The sequence below is a fragment of the Solanum stenotomum genome, chromosome 9, assembly GCF_019186545.1.
Source record: "Solanum stenotomum isolate F172 chromosome 9, ASM1918654v1, whole genome shotgun sequence".
NCBI classification, from domain to species: Eukaryota; Viridiplantae; Streptophyta; class Magnoliopsida; order Solanales; family Solanaceae; genus Solanum; species Solanum stenotomum.
The window spans coordinates 44,851,537-44,867,919 of record NC_064290.1 but is presented as its reverse complement, the minus strand read 5'-3'; the positions used below and the strand labels follow the sequence as shown (position 1 = coordinate 44,867,919).

Genomic DNA, 16,383 nt, shown 5'->3' with positions numbered 1-16,383 from the left:
AGAAATATCAACAGCAATAAAATGATTGTTGATAACAAATTAAAGCAAAAAACAACAAAATAGGAAGAAAAAAAATAAAGCAAAGTGTGATGACCCGTCATGTCATCACGCCACATAAGCAACATGTAAGTGTCATATGGCACAAGGTTTGTCCATGTGGAAGGCTTACATAGGAAGAAGGTTAGTTGATAGTGGAAGGTTCTAGAAATATATGAAAATTCTCATGGAAGAGCTTAGAATTCCATAAATTTTCATGGAAGGTTCTTGGAATATTTTATTTGTGTACAGTATTCTAGAGAAAGAATTTATTTGTAAATATGTAGGGAATTTTTTTAACAATTATTATTTACATTTTAGCTCATAGTGAGTAATATAAATAGAGAGACATTCATTTGTAAAACCATGAAGTAAGAAAAGCAAATCTTTCAAGTTTTTGAGTAATACAAAAGCTTTCTCATGCAAATCCCTTAGCGATTTAGTATTAAAAAATTTACTTGAGCTTGCAAGATCGAAAAAGATTTGTGAGCGAATTGTCAAGTGTCCCATGATATATTTAGTAAAAGTTTAAGGCCGTCATAAGAGATGATATCTACCTTTTTTTTTTAAAAATGATCTAGTTTAACTTAGTATAAAGTTTTAAAAAATAAAGACTTTTCAATCTTGTGATATTGCATTATTCCTATTTTAGTCCTTATATATGCTACGTGAAAAATTCAAATTAAAATGTCATTTAATCTTGTGGCCTTAAACATGTAACATAAAAAGTTGAAATTAAAATGTCATAAAAAAAATCATTTTTTTTTAAACAAACTAAAATAAAAAGTAAATGTTTTCTTTTTTAAATGGACGGAATATTAGTAATACAGCATAGGATGCTAGCAACGGAATAATGAGGCATGTAATCCTCCTAACTAATTTGGCAAGTTTATCTTCTGATTAAAAAAAAATAAATTGGGGTAGACTTCCCAGCAATAGTGGATGCCCAGCCGGTGAAAGATGAAATCAAAATCTAGGGATGATTTGGAAATCCCTAGGAACATATGGTGATTATCACTCCTGACCCGTCAAGCTTATAAGCAGTGAAGTCGGCTCCTTTTGACTCCACCAAATTCAAAGTATGTATACAACTTTTCACGACAGATAGTCAAAATATCGTGGACATCCTCCCCAATAGCTCAAAAAACCTCGGAGGAGATAGAAGATGCACACGAGTTCTTGACTACCTGGCCCGGAGTGGATGTATACTTTGGGTTTGGTGGAGCTGACTTCACTGCTTATTAGCTTGACGGGTCAGCCAGACAATGATAGTCTACACTCTATAAACGTGTGCCACCATTGACTAAATTGCTCGCCCTCTCAAGCACAATTTGAACATGCCTCACCTGAAGTTTCTTTTCCTAGGAAGTTCTTTTATGGTGATTGAACAATAGTTTGTAGAAATGATCATATTAGCCTTCTAAGTTGCAAGTTTTTGGTGCTTATTATATTCATGTTTTAGTTTGACTTGAAGAATAAAATAAAGACTATTGAATCATGGCCGACTTGTGCAAGCGAATATTGACAAGAGCTCAAAAGATTGTACATTGATTTCAATTTTTTTCTTCTATTTTTTTAATATCAAGATCACGAGAATGATATTGCATTTTGGCATGTTCTGTCTATGACTATATTTCTTTTTATTTTGTATTTTATATGAATTTCTTATTGTCATAAGTTTATAATTTATTCGGATTCAAAGTAGTAACTTGTTACTTTGTTGAAAACCAACTAATTACTAACCAAGTATTCCTCTATGAAATCAACTATACATTTTATTTCGCACAGACAAGTTCACTAGTATTTTATTTTATATAAATGCAATTATAATACAAGGTGTATCTTATAAATCATCAGCTTCTTCCTCACAAATTTTATCCGTTTGCAGTTCTGTTCTGTCCTGCTTCTTACTTTTATTTACAAAGTAACACCTCACTGCATATAACAAAATCTGAAGCTGATTTACCTCCACCTAACTTGGTGAATGAAACTATGCATCATCAGCAGATGATTGTAAAAGAATAATGGATGAATAACTGAGCATCGGATACTGGTTCGCGTCCAGAAAATGAGAATATTGTTTGGCTGCTGTCTCTCTCTCAGGAACGTCGTCTGTCAAGAAGTCAAATGGTGCTGGTTTGCCTGTGTCCACAAACGGCTGCCATCTATAACCAGGCCTATCTGGAAGTGCAATCGTTACAGGCAAATGGCTGGCGTTAAAGGCAATATATAGTTCTCCCTTCACTTTGTCGACCTGCATTTTGGTTCAAGCACACAAATCAATCACGAGATACAGTAGTAACAATTACATAAAATGTCAATTATTGAAAATTAGTGATGTTCACTCTCGAGAAGTGAGTCGAAACTTAGGATTATAGGAATATATCTTTGGCAGTAAGGTTCCTTACAGAAGCTGGATAAGGAAATGACAGTTACGTGATACTACTATACTAATGAAAAGACTTGAAATACCAGTGTAAATGCAACGAATCGACTTGTTTCAGACCAATCTGGAGTTCTAGGAGTGTGACCATGCCATTGCAGCCTTTCTGCTGTAGGGAAACCATCTAATCCCAGTGATTCACATTCACTGCAAGCATGCAAACAACATTCAGAAGCTGAGAAAGAACCATCGACATTGGAAAAAACAAGATGGATTCTTACTGGCGGAATTTGGTCATGAGGCCGCAAAATCTAAAAAAATCAGATGAAGATTCATCCTTCTTATCCCAACGGAAGTAATTAATCTACAGAGAGGGGTAGCAATCAGTGAACTCAAGAATGGACCTACATCTGGGAAAAGTAGTAGTATAAATGGAAGTAAACAAGTACATAATTATCATGGCAATACGTGTTGTTGTTTCCTCCCTTAGTGTGACCATATTCATCGCCCATATATATCATGGGAACACCCTGAAGAACCACAAATGGAAAATATTAATTATAAGAAGAAAACATATATCGAGTAGGAACAGCCATTTCAAAAAGAAGAAATGCATGAAATTATAGCCAAAAAAGGTAGGTTCACAAATCGTAAAATTTAAGTTAATTGTTGAGTTATATTGTCCCACAGTTGGTATAGCCATGTAGAAAGCCCTCCAGATGGGTACATAAAGGTATAGGACTACTACACTTTTTTGTTAGATTCTCAGATCCTTTTTGATGGTATTAGAACCAAACTTTACTAAACCCACCTCACACTCGCAAACCCGGTGTCGAGTTATATAATGTCAAACATCAAGTATAGAGTGGCAACAAAAGGGTAATGTATTGTCTTGTTCCACTCCTTATCTTAAGATTTTAGGTAGAATGATCAGATTCCATACAAATTAATGAGAAACGGGCAAAAGACCATCAGATATCCTACTGTTTATCAACACATTGGTGCTTTTATTTGTTACTTTCTATTGAATTGCACCAAAAGGGGAGAACTGAACTTACTTGGGAAACCATAAGGCAGAGGAAGAAGTTCCGCATTTGTCTTTTCCTCAATTTCTTCACAAAGATACTTGCAAATTCTCCTTCCTACAGAGAAGAAGTAACTTGTTATAACTGAAAACAAAAGGACAGAGTATCATGGTAAGGTACTGCACAGTTCTTGATATCCACATTTAAAACCTTTTGGATGCACCCAAAACATTGAATTCACCATCCTCAAACATTATCTAAATTTCCTCAGTATCACACTCTCAAGAAGATATCCATGCCGGAACATCTCGTACCAGAATTATATCAAATCACCTGAGCAAGCGTCATAGAATCCTCTTCATGTAGATATGGTATGTGATAAATTAAGTCAATATTAAATATTAGAGCTACACCTAATACAGTAAGAGCAGAAAACTTCAAGCATTTCCCCTTCAATATCACTTCAAGTAAACCTTAGTCTCAGCAGGGAAGTATATAATTACTTATCAAGAAAAAAAAAGTCTCAGAAGGGAAGTTGAGTGGCATCTAAACTATAATAAATCTAATCTGCAGAACTACTTCATTGGTTGAAGTACCTAATAGAAATTTTAACAAGGAAACAGCAACTAAAAATCTATGAAATAATACTCAGTTCCTTTTCATCGAATTAAGTACCCAGATTGCTATTTTTGCTGCATTCACAGAAACACCACTCAGTATATAATATATTATGCTAAAAGAATATTAAGTAAAACTACTTTTACAAATTTAAACAAGATGTCAGTGTTACACAAAAGAGAAAGAAACTGGTGCTATTTATTACAACACACAAGATAGTACATGCAGAGATCAGATATTAATGTAAGAAACACAGAGATGACATGAACTGCCACGAGAAAAAATATTGGCAAAAACAATTACAACATCTAAACAATTATTACACAGACTGAGCAGAAGGAAAACACAGATACCTCTAAATGCACTAACATATGGATGAGGATGCTACCATGTTGGACATAATTCAGTCTCAATCTCAGAGCAACAGAAAGGAAAATATAACATTTGAACTATTAGAGCAATCTGCTTGTCACAGTGTGAAATCAAGCATCAAGACAGCTTAAATAAGTGAAAAGATCCAGAAGATATAGATTTGTGCACAGTGATTTACCTCGCCACAATTCCAACTATTATTGTGATTCTCCCCGTCTTTGTTGTCCTCTCCATTTGACAAATTGTGTTTATTGTTGTATGTCACTAAATCAGCCAAAGTAAAACCATCGTGGGCACACACGAAATTTATACTGTTCCATGGTTTTCTTCCTCCTTTCTAATTGAACACCAATAAACACAAAGGGCTCAATTATTAAGGAACTGAATCATCCCCAACTGAATTTAGAAATCACTAGCTCCACAGCTATAAGGTAAAAGAACTCTAAAGTAGTATACCTGGTATAGATTTGGGCTTCCACAAAGGCACTCAGCAAAAGCCCCAGAAAACCCATCAGTGCCTTTGATGAACTGCCGTACCATGTCACGGTACTGAAACAAAAAAAACACAAGAGAGCTGGTTAGCATTTCCTTTTCTTTTTTATACATTTAAAGGAAAAAGTTAATTAGGAAAAGGCCAGGAGAGATGAAACATCAGAAAGGAAAGACCGCAGCCAATTTATACACAGAGAACAATATCCTAAATGACAGCAATCAGAAAACAATGTTGTTAACTGAATAGTAACACCTAGGCTGCTATCGTATTTACGGTTAAATGCATTTCCAGCTGACTAACAAGGATCTACAGAGAAACCCCCACTTATATCAAATCTATACTTGAGCTAGATCATCCCACAAATAAAATAACAAATCCAACTCGGTTAGGATAAATCTCAATGTGCTCCCTGAAATTTTCGGAAGAGGTTTGGCTAGTGAAGTTAGTCATGTTCTGACAGAGAATAAAGGGAAAGCAATATAAATGAAGGAAATTAAGAGCATTTTGGCGTTCACTGATTTCAAGGGACACATTTCAATTAATTACATGTCAAATTCCAGACACTTAGTAATTTTCGAATAGAGTATTGAAGTACAGAATAAACACTGCAGTGGAAAGTGCAGTTCAGAGTTGATATGCTTCTCTGAACTTAAAGATGGTGTAGATTAGACATGTAGCTAGAACAGGGGATGCAAACCTGAAGAGCTGCACAGTTGAATGCCGGATATTACATTTAACAAGTCTGCAGCTCCAGAGCTGATAAGCTCAAAATAACACCCAACATGGAATGGTCTTGGTAGTTGAGTATAAACTGTTGCTCTTTTTAGTCAAGTTTTATAAGTTAACTAAGTAGTTGCTTATAGGCCAGCCATCTCACCACCCTAACCACTTCTGCGAGACTGCGACTGTGAGTTCTCCAGCAAAAAGCTATATGAGACTCTAATAGTCAGAAAAATAAAGAAAAATATGCAAGCTCAATCGTTAAAAAATTTGCATCAAATGATGGTTCCAGTATGTAATTAACGTGTTTCCACTTGCATTGATACCTATGTTCAGAGACCTACGATAAAAATCATACCTGAATCTATTCCTCCTTGGCTAGTATCTAACTTGGCCTTTACGTAGCTTAACTTTTCATTCAACAACTAAAGTATAAGATTTTATCAGCCTTCACCTTGAGGTCTTATGCAATCATACTAGCTCGGAAGAATGGAAAAAATACTCTGTGATTTTGTGTTAGGTATTGCAAGAGGAATATCAATTATTTGACAGATTTGCCTCAGAAACCACTATATGCAGAAATTTCAAGGCATTGATGAATTCTGTAAGGATTTCAACCTGGTCAAGAAAAGGTTAGAACTGTTTTACATATACTACGCCAACTAATTCACATGAATGTCTAGGCTTCATACATCCTTGTACAGTTTTAAGATATGTAGATATGACAGGATTCAGTGCCATAGCTACCTTGGCAATATAATACATGCATCAGATCATCATAAGAACTTTCAGAGTTTGATTTCAATCAGTTAGTTTAACCGGGCAAAAGATTATTTTCAATAGAGGTGAAATTATGTAACACTTCAAACAAGCATGCCAAAAAGTAGAATACAATTATAACTTTTGACAAGTACGAAATTTGTGAAGATACTTGGTTAACTTTTGACGAAATACAAAACAAGATAAGGGTGGGAATTACAAGGGTTGTTGCTCCTCTTTGCCAAGGATCTATCGGAAATAACCTCTCTATCTTACAAAGGTAGTAAGGTTTGTGTACACCCCACCCTCCATGGACCCCACTTGTGAGACTGCAGTGGGTATGTTGTTGTTGTACAGATAACGGTATACAGGAGTTACTAAGAAAACGTGGATGACAATTGTAATAGTTGCAACATATTGAATGATAAAAAGTGCAGAAGGTGGGAATTACAACAGCTGTGATCTCCTAAAGTTACATAGACAAGATGAAGAGAGAAAATCATAACATCTACTGCCTTGCCTAGGGAAATCTGCAAGCAATGTCCATTCAAATATTAAACTTGGGTAATGGGTCATAGACCACCCCCCAAGGTCTGACAATTGTTGCAGCACACTGTTGGAATTATTTCATCTGCTACATCTAAACCAGGAACTAGATGGACCCTAAAACATCTATGATTGACTCAGTCTCATTGGAGTAGACGTTTATACACCAAAAACAGAACAGCAAAATACATTTAAGCTTGACTTCCTGCAGGTTGTTGTCGCAAGGAATTTCACCAGAAAGCAATCACATGACTTCCTACGATTTTGCAGCAAAACTACAACATGAGGTTCTAAATTGTTTCTTTCGTCCTAGCTGTCACCAAGATTTTGCAGCCAAACTCTAACATGAGACGTGGGGTTTGAACTAAATTGGTTCTTTATTCCTAGCCATGCCCAAGCGATTTGCAAAACTGAATAATAGGTATTGCCTCTTAAAATCACGTCAATTCTGACATTCAATAACAAAAAGATGACTGTAATTTCTATATAATAAGAGTGGAAATTAGCCTTGGAGAACAGCTCCTTTATGGTGATCTTTGGAATTTTGTAACTTCTTATTTTGCAGTACCACCTTGGTACTTGCTTTAATAAAATTTACTTACCTCAATTTTAAAAAATAATGAAAATTACATGAGTTAATAGAAAAATGTTGCTTACCTTAATTAAAAAACAGGGAAAATAAAATGAGTTAATAGAAAAATGTATCTGATTTAAGTAATACTTAACAACACCCCAAAATACCAGATGTCTTCAACTCACGTGCAAAGAAACAAAGTAATTTCAATTGTTACTCATTCTTTTAGAGTATGTCAAATTATTTCCGAAATAGTTGGGGCTATCCTCTATATCCATTTCACGCTATTCAAGTCCAATCCACTCTAAACCTACCTACAGAGTATAAAATACTTTTCCTCTTCGCATCAGCTCTTTCTGTGGATCTTCTGGACTTCAAGAAGATCAGAGTGAAGCTCATAATCACAGAGCAAGAGCAAGAATCTTACTCTCAAGCTATGTTGCTCGGACTCTTGAAAAATGTCGACGGGTGCATGTCAAATCCTCCAAAAATAGCGTGTTTTTTAAGGATCCGACACGGGTGGCAACATTTTTGGAGAGTCAAAGCAACTTAGCTCTCAAGAGTTATTATCCATGCACCTCTCTTTGCATAAAAGACTCCACGAAATTAGATGGTATCATTATGAAGTTCCGGTTTATGAGACAGGAATCCACGAAGAAACAGCTGAACTCTACTTAGTATGCATGAAACCTATAGTAAACAAATGAGATGACGTCTAATAATTTAGTTTATCTTTCCAGTTGTCTGTGTTCTCATATCCCTAAATGTGAACAACCTGAAATGAAGATAGCCACCAAAAATGTCTCCAAACTGACCTTTCCGTTCCACTCCGACCAGATACCCCAGTGGGGAAACATGCCAACTTGGTAAAGGCCTCCACAATCCCATGCTTCAGCTATAAGCTGTTATAAAGAGGAAAGATTAGGCATCTTATCACCCAAAGAAAAGGAACGTGGCAGAACTCAGGTGCCACCACAGGTGCAAAAGTAAAAGATACAAGTCCTTCTCCTAAGGGAAAAGGGGAAAAAAAGTTACTTCCTCAGAGGAACACAGAAATAAACTTAAAAACCTTTACTCCACGAAGTATTGGATCATTGCTAATCATATCAATCAATGGTGGGCTTGTGAGAGGAGTGCCTGTGGTGATCACGTCACCATCAATTGAATTTCCATAGACATTTACAGCATTCCACGAGCTGAAAAGCCAGAGAGAAAAAGCTTACTTTTCAACAACATTCAGAAAGAATTATGAGGCTATGCATAAGTACCTGCTACTTCTTGTAAGGATAGAAGCAAGATCAAAGCGGAAGCCATCTACGTGCATTTCGGTAACCCAATATCTGTCAAGAGATCAAAGTAGACCTTTTCTATTATTATCAATATAGGACATTTCATGGTTAGAGCGCCAAATTTCTGACTCATATGCAGGATATAGACTTTATAGGGAACTCCATGTATTAAAACCACAGAAATTTGAGCCTTCAAATTAGCAGAGAAGTTCATCTAGAAAATCCCACTTAGACTACAAAATTAGACTGAAGATTAGATGCAGACCCAAGATAAAACAATTGATACACACTGAAGAACTAACAACAATATTCTTTAGTCAACTTGTGAAAAGCTTAAGGAAACCTCAGCTATAAATGCTTTAAAAGTCGACGTTTTCTTTAAACAAAAAGCAGAAAACATAGGCACTGAAACCAACTTAATTATTTTATTCTGTAGCTTCATTTCCTTCATAGACATGAAATGCTCTATCCTTCAAATTTCAGTTAACTGATACAAATTGCAACAGAATACTGGTCAAATCCAATGAATTGCAAAAGAATATTCTTTAATCGAGATGTGAATTACCATTATCTGGTCAAGCAAATAAGTCGTAGACATTATAACAGCAGTGGGTAAAATGTGTTTGTGTTCCATTTTCATTAAAAAACAATATTTGCTAAAGAAAAAAAAAGTTAAATTAAAATAGTAAAAGAAAGTAGTTTCCTGAGAGGATGTAAAACCTAGTGAGCCAGAGGGTACACGAAGGGAAGGTCAGTATACATGATCTTTAGTAAAATGCTTCATACTACTCCTTGCTATGGTATAAACTGAATTGTATAGTCATCTAATCTAGGAACTTAACTTGATAAAGATAGGTTATTTTAATTTTCTTTTTGGATAAACCGTGGTATGTCGGGTCAGCTTGCGCGCACCTTGACTAATTCCACGGGGTATCTGCTACCTCCCACCAGCACAGGTACCGGGTAACTCTATCACCAAGATTTGGACAGAGGGGAAGAAATCACTTAGTGTTCTTGCATCCGCTGGGATTTGTCTCGAGACCTCATGGTTCTCAATCCAATTTATTGATCACCAAACACACCCTTGGGTGTTAGATCATTCAATTTATTTAGAGTAATTTTTAATACAACCCTTTATGTGCAGGACTGATTAGCTTCCTCAAGACAAGCCTGAAGAAATATATGACTATCGGTGGCAGTTCCAGTTGAGAGGAGGATCTCTGTGTGGTGCCACATCTCATCTAAAAGTTTAAGACCTTGGCAATGGCACATTTTTATTTGTTTATTTACTGGTCTTAAGAGAACTGCTGCATGAATATTTACCATGAGATCTTTCTGAGGTATGGCTAAGCAGGGTATGATTGTCACAGACCACAGTGACATTCACCACATACATTTTGAATCTAACTCACCTCAAGCAATCCACTATAAATTGACGTACAATGGGATTATTACAGTTGAAGGTATTTCCACATCCTGAGTAGTTGTAAAATTCACCCTGTAAAGCCATGAGATATATTTTTAACTAGGAATCATACAGTTAATCCATGTTTTAAAACAATAATTCTACATTCCTTCATGCAAATAAGACTTTCTTTTTTAACGAATTGAACTACAAGTAAGAACATGTTTACTAATGTTTAAAATACATTGCTTTTTCTAAGTACAACTTTGTTCACCCTTATCCAAAAAAAGGGGGAAAAAATACAACTTGGTCCACATTCAAGAACCTTTTGTAGATACATATTCTCTACAATGCAAAATAACGACCTCGGAATAAGTATAGCAAGAAAATATACACGAATTCAGTATCTTGTGAGTTATTATTCTTTATAGAAAAGCACCAACCAAAAAGAAGCCAGTATCAGCAAATTTCAAGCACCCATGAGTATTTTGGTATGACTTTTGTGAGAAGCCATAATACATTATGTTTAAATTTATTCATTGGGCAGCAGTTTATGACACTAACCAAATCTCTCCATTTTAGTGCTTCACCAGGGAAACATGATTGAAAGGCATGGCTCATTGCTGATGAGTATGTTTCTGCTCGTTTGCACCACATTTACCGTCACCAAAGTGCTTACAGTCATAAGAAATGAAGCCTTACAACTTAACAATTTCATCTGTTATTATTTTTTTGAGAAGGATATGACCAGTTCATCTGTTATGATTTTGATGAAGTGTGTGATATAGAGTTATAGACAACATAATAAGCTTAAGGTGGAGAATCCCACACCGCAGGGTTTAATTATTATTTTTTTGTTTTTAAGTAAAGTAATTTTCAGGGTTTAATTATCTTAGAATAGAAAAAAAGGATATTTTCATGATCCGAAGAATCATTGTAATAGTGGAGCAACTTCACAATGATTAAATTCTGAAGAGAAAGCAAATGAATCCATATATGGAACTTCAACTTAGACTCTGAACTTTATTTTAAGAGTCAAAAAACTAAAATGTGCATGGATTAGCAACAAACATACCTTAGGAGCTAGCGTATAAAACACACTGTTGTCAATGCCTCTAAATGATAGTATGGGACCATTTTCATTTCCTTCAGCAGTGTGATTGAAAACAACATCCATGATAACCTGCCAATGAACAATCAGAAGAGAATACACCAAAATTTGGAGAACAAACTCGCAGTTTTCTCCAGTAAGAGTCACCTCGATTCCACGTTTATGTGCTTCCTTGACAAGATACTTAAATTCGTTTATTGCACCGAGGCCGCAATTACTTAGACCAGCAGATGAGTATCTTCCCATTGGAGAAAAGAAATTGACAGTAGAATAGCCCCAAAAGTTAAACCTAGAAAGATAAATATCCCATAAGATTAAAATTGATAGCAAAGCCAATATTTTTGAGTTTTGCCTATTTTTCATGCAGTTGTTAATATCTTCAAGCAAATACTGTCAAGGATATATACCACTAACCAAAGAGATATAATTAGCATTGTGTATCTACTATCAAGTCATCTATAAGAAGCTTTGACACAATGAAAATGCTTGGATGTCAATTATGCTGTGTTCAGTAGTATTGACTAATTAAGCCTAAAATATCTTTAAATGTAAGTGTCTGAAATTTATCACCTTAGGAGCTTAGCATCACTTTCGCATTTAATCTTATGCAGAAAAATCAGGTTCATATCTCAGATATGGGCTCAATGAAAAAGAGACATCCAAATCAACTGTCTACAATCCCTGCATGCAAGATCATTCTGGCGATCATTGCACATTATTCTTAGAGGATTTTCGAAAGTATGCTCTCTACCCTTCTCATAGAATCTCTCTTCAATTTGTCCCATTTGACTTTTACCTTTATGAGTCATCTAGCAATATTTGGATGGTAAACATGAAGAGATTCTTAATCAGTCTTTTATGAGCTAGACTTGTCACATTAACAAAATCCAGCTATAAAATTATGTCAATAATTGGGTTTTGGAACAGCATCAATTAGTTTAATTTGAGAACTTTCATACCACCACCACCCCCCCCCCCCAACGTCCAAAGAAAAAAGAAATAAAAGAACCCCATCCCATGATCAAAATAGGGAACAACATCAGTTAGTTACATTGGGGGTAAGTTCTGTGTACACCCCACCCTCCCCAGACCCCACTTGTGGGAATATACTGGGTAAGTTGTTGTAGTACCCGAAGAAGTAGGAAAAAATAACCACCTCCTATCACTACTGTCTACTGATTCAGCCTCACTTGTGTATTAAATTAGCATTCATTCAACTTATGATTACCTGGACTGGTTTTGCCACAAAGCAATCAAACTAGTGGCGAAACATAGTCCACACAACAGCCGGCTTCTGCATGCATCACTTGAATCATCAAAGTGGGATATAATCTAAGGTCCTCCCTATTCTAATTCAGTTGGAATATTTCTAGGTAGCTGAGCAGGAGGTTATTTTCTGAACCTAAGACTATTCTGACTTCTTTGGACAAGGACAAAGTAACTTTACTGACAGAAAAGGTTAAACATGCAAAGCTAGACAGGTAAAATGTAACAATCTTCTTCCAAGATTTTGTGAATTTAAAAGATCTCTCAAGCATGACATAAGCTAATCCGAATACCATGTTTAGAACTGAAATGCAAGTAATTTATCTACATGAGAGTTATGAACCTGAAATTCAAATTCTTAATCATTTCCATTTCATATATCAAATGTGTGCTAACCTGTGTGGTCTGACAAATTAAACTTCTATAATGTTCCTAGACCAATAAGTTCAAAGCATGAAAGTCACTCTTTGCGAAGTGAAGATAGGATTTACTTGTAGTCGCCCAATACAGAGTTATAACTATAGTACTCCAGCTCATTGAACTCGTGACAGGGCATTAGCTCTATACAGTTGACACCAAGTTCCTGCAGAACATGGAATTCTCTTAAGATGCACAACAAATAAATTATTCTATATCACATATAGGAAAGCTGCTGAAGTTTCAAAATCTAATGAAGTGAAATTTGACAGTCATGGAATAAACCTTTATGGTCAAATTAATCTGAAATGTAATGAACTTAATGAAAAGCCACCATCAAATTCAATGAGGTAGAAATATAAAAAATATGGCTGTTCCAAGACTCCTAAATTTTCATTTCATATACATTTTCTGTTAGAAAACCTTTATACTTTCACTTAAATTTTTACACACAGATAATCTACCAGCAAGCAATAAAAACTTCTGTGCTATCTAGTTATTCTCAACTTAAATTAAGGCAAACTCTAACATAGCCACCAGATAACCAATTATCCAACTTTTCAGAGTCAGATTCTGACATTTCCTATAATGAACTCCGAAATTCAAGAAATGATGTGTTACATGTATTGGAAAGTATTAAAGCTTGCACAGTTTCATGCTTTCCCTACCAGACCTTGGGTTTTGACCCTTTTCACTTTTGACAATACCCCATAGTACTACTTTATTTTGTTGAGTTTATTAATATAGCACCCAAAATGAAGCAGCAATCTGAGATACTCATGGGTTAGTCTACCTTTTTAGGCATAAAGCATAAATGTGCCCTTTGACTTGGCCTCATTTCACATATATGCCCTCCAACTTTGGATGTGCACAAATAAACTTGTGTAAAGTTGTGTAAAGTTGAACAAGTAGACACACGAGTCCTATGTGGCATAATACACATAGAATACCACGTAGGACGTAAATTGTCATGTTGAATGCCACGTACGTGTGTGTCTATTTGTTTAACTTTATACAAGTTTAAGGGTCTACTTGTGCACACCCAAAGTTGGAGGGCATAAATGTAAATGAGGCCAAGTTAAAGGGATATTTATGTAATATTTTTTTTATTGTTTTAGCCTTTTCTTTTTTTGATAATTATTTTTTTATTGTTTTAGCCTTTTCTTTTTTTGATAAAGCATTTTGGCCTAGTTAATCAATCTAGGAGATCTCCAGCCATAAGCAGATTTGTTTTCTTAAATGCCGTGAATAATTTTGCACTTCTAAAATAGTTGGATATCTTTCATAATTTTCAGACTTTCAGAAGCATTGTTTACATGCTTACATTTATCTGATGCAACCCAACTAGGTAAAGTTTCATGGCCTTAGGGAAAGATGCTCGATTTCAATTCCTTGTCTCTTTTAACAGTTACAGGTGTCACTTCTATCTAGTACCTGCCCCTTTTCATCATCCCCAAATAGGTCATAAATCTTCTAGCCTTAACCCCTAAGTGAAGATTCCTTCCCTAGGGTATGCTTTTCTAATTTTTTCTGTATCTGCTTGCACTTCAGTTGTAAATTTTTTACTGTTATGGGCCTAAATAGATAAATAAAGTGTCTCCTCTCACAACTATAATTCTCGTGTATTCATTTACACAGAGAAAAAAATTGGGCCAAAAACCCTAGCAATACAATATATGAATGTAGACGCATAGACGTCCTCAAATTTTAGTGTGTCCAAAAGTTGTTCTTGATCTAACAATATCAGTTAAGCTAGAACTTACTACTGAAAAAATCAATCATATGCTAAGCTAACAGATTATAACATATAATATTATAACAACCAAGCGTTCACCTTCAAGTGATCAAGTTTCTCCACAACACCAAGGTAAGTACCAGGATATTTTGTTTCACTCGACTCATGATTTGTAAACCCACGAACATGCATTTCATAGATTACAAGATCTCTCTGTGGAAACTTCAGTGGTAGATCTCCTTCCCAATCAAACTGAAAATAACAAAGATCAAACAGTAAAACAGACATGTTGAACAAACAAAACCATATATCCTTATAACTCATCTAAGTTGTTGGCAGTAATGACGCCACACAGTATTTTTCTATAGGGAAGGCAAGCACGAAGATGTTTTTTGATGATTGTGGACATTTCAACATTTTATGGCCAGTTCCAGAGTTTGCTGGGGAAAAGTAAAACTAAACATAATAATAGAAAGCACCAGATCATACATTTGACTATGTTCAACACTAAGAGACTTAGTTACCTGATCAGAAGCAGAAGGTACCATGCCAGCCATTGGGGGCCAACAATCATCCTCTGGCCCTAATACACCATACTCTCCTCTGCTTACTATAGCCTGCAAGAAAGTTCAAAAATGGCTCGGTGCAGCACAAAAGGACGTAATAGCTAAATACACAAATAGAGGTCATTTGTAATACGAAGCATAGTCTGATTAAGAAAGCATAGACTTTATATTGACAGAAAACATTCTTACTTCATAATTATCTGACCTTGGCATAAGGATCCAACACTATCTGCGAAGAGTCAAAGTAGTGTCCTTCTTCAGGACAGAATTTCCCATCAAATTTGTAGCCATATAGCATATTCTCAAAATCTCCCTGAAGGAACACATGCCATACATCTCCAGTTTTATTAGCTAGAGGATCCAGGAAAATTTGCTCGGTCACTCTCTTCTGCAAGAGTAAAGAAGAGGTGAAAAACTGACAAGATAAGCAGACCAGATGTGCAACAGCATATTGAAGAATATAATTTATACACTTTCTCCTGATATGCTATAACTAATCCCATAAAATGTCTTTGCATAAAAATATTGAAATCTTTTAGAGGAATTTACATAATAAGCCCTTTTATATCTCATACTCTACACAGTATAATAACTCATATAACATAGCCTAAAATGAAATGGAGGAAAGCTTATAGGAAGACCTAAACAAACAAACAACAACATACCCAGTGATAATCCCACTAAGTGGGGTCTGGGGAGGTTAGAGTGTACGCAGACCTTACCACTACCTCATGGAGGTAGAGAGGCTGTTTCCGGAGGACCCTCAGCTCAAGTACATCAAATCCAAGTAAAAGAAGAGGAAACAGTATATAAAACATAACATCCAATAAGAAAAATAGTGTATAATCAACAAAGGAGACAGCAACATCAAGAAAATACTGTGAGAGGTGAAACGCAGTAAACAACAAAAGGCTATAGGTATCACAGACAAGAACTACAAGTGCACGGCTAGGACTACTACAAACGCTACCAACCCATACCCTCGCAAGGAAAGACAACACGCTAACCCTACTAACCTACAACCTTAATACGCGACCTCCACTCCTTCCTATCTAGAGTCATGTCCTC

At 35.6% G+C, this 16,383-nt stretch overlaps 1 protein-coding gene across 1 annotated transcript in view; it reads right to left on the bottom strand.

Annotated features, from left to right (window-relative positions):
* Positions 1-1,791: 1,791 nt before the first annotated feature.
* Positions 1,792-16,383, bottom strand: part of LOC125875910 (isoamylase 1, chloroplastic) — a 17,870-nt gene continuing 3,278 nt past the window's right edge. The window contains exons 2-18 of the mRNA XM_049556975.1: positions 15,521-15,703; positions 15,274-15,366; positions 14,849-15,001; positions 13,089-13,180; positions 11,479-11,620; positions 11,296-11,403; positions 10,228-10,313; positions 8,795-8,866; positions 8,596-8,722; positions 8,342-8,428; positions 4,891-4,983; positions 4,613-4,771; positions 3,478-3,561; positions 2,869-2,949; positions 2,701-2,783; positions 2,509-2,626; positions 1,792-2,290 (exon numbers count right to left, since the gene is read on the bottom strand). Coding sequence (XP_049412932.1) covers positions 2,027-2,290; positions 2,509-2,626; positions 2,701-2,783; positions 2,869-2,949; positions 3,478-3,561; positions 4,613-4,771; positions 4,891-4,983; positions 8,342-8,428; positions 8,596-8,722; positions 8,795-8,866; positions 10,228-10,313; positions 11,296-11,403; positions 11,479-11,620; positions 13,089-13,180; positions 14,849-15,001; positions 15,274-15,366; positions 15,521-15,703 — 2,025 coding nt within the window. The 3' untranslated portion in view covers positions 1,792-2,026. The remainder of the gene's footprint in view (positions 2,291-2,508; positions 2,627-2,700; positions 2,784-2,868; positions 2,950-3,477; positions 3,562-4,612; positions 4,772-4,890; positions 4,984-8,341; positions 8,429-8,595; positions 8,723-8,794; positions 8,867-10,227; positions 10,314-11,295; positions 11,404-11,478; positions 11,621-13,088; positions 13,181-14,848; positions 15,002-15,273; positions 15,367-15,520; positions 15,704-16,383) is intronic.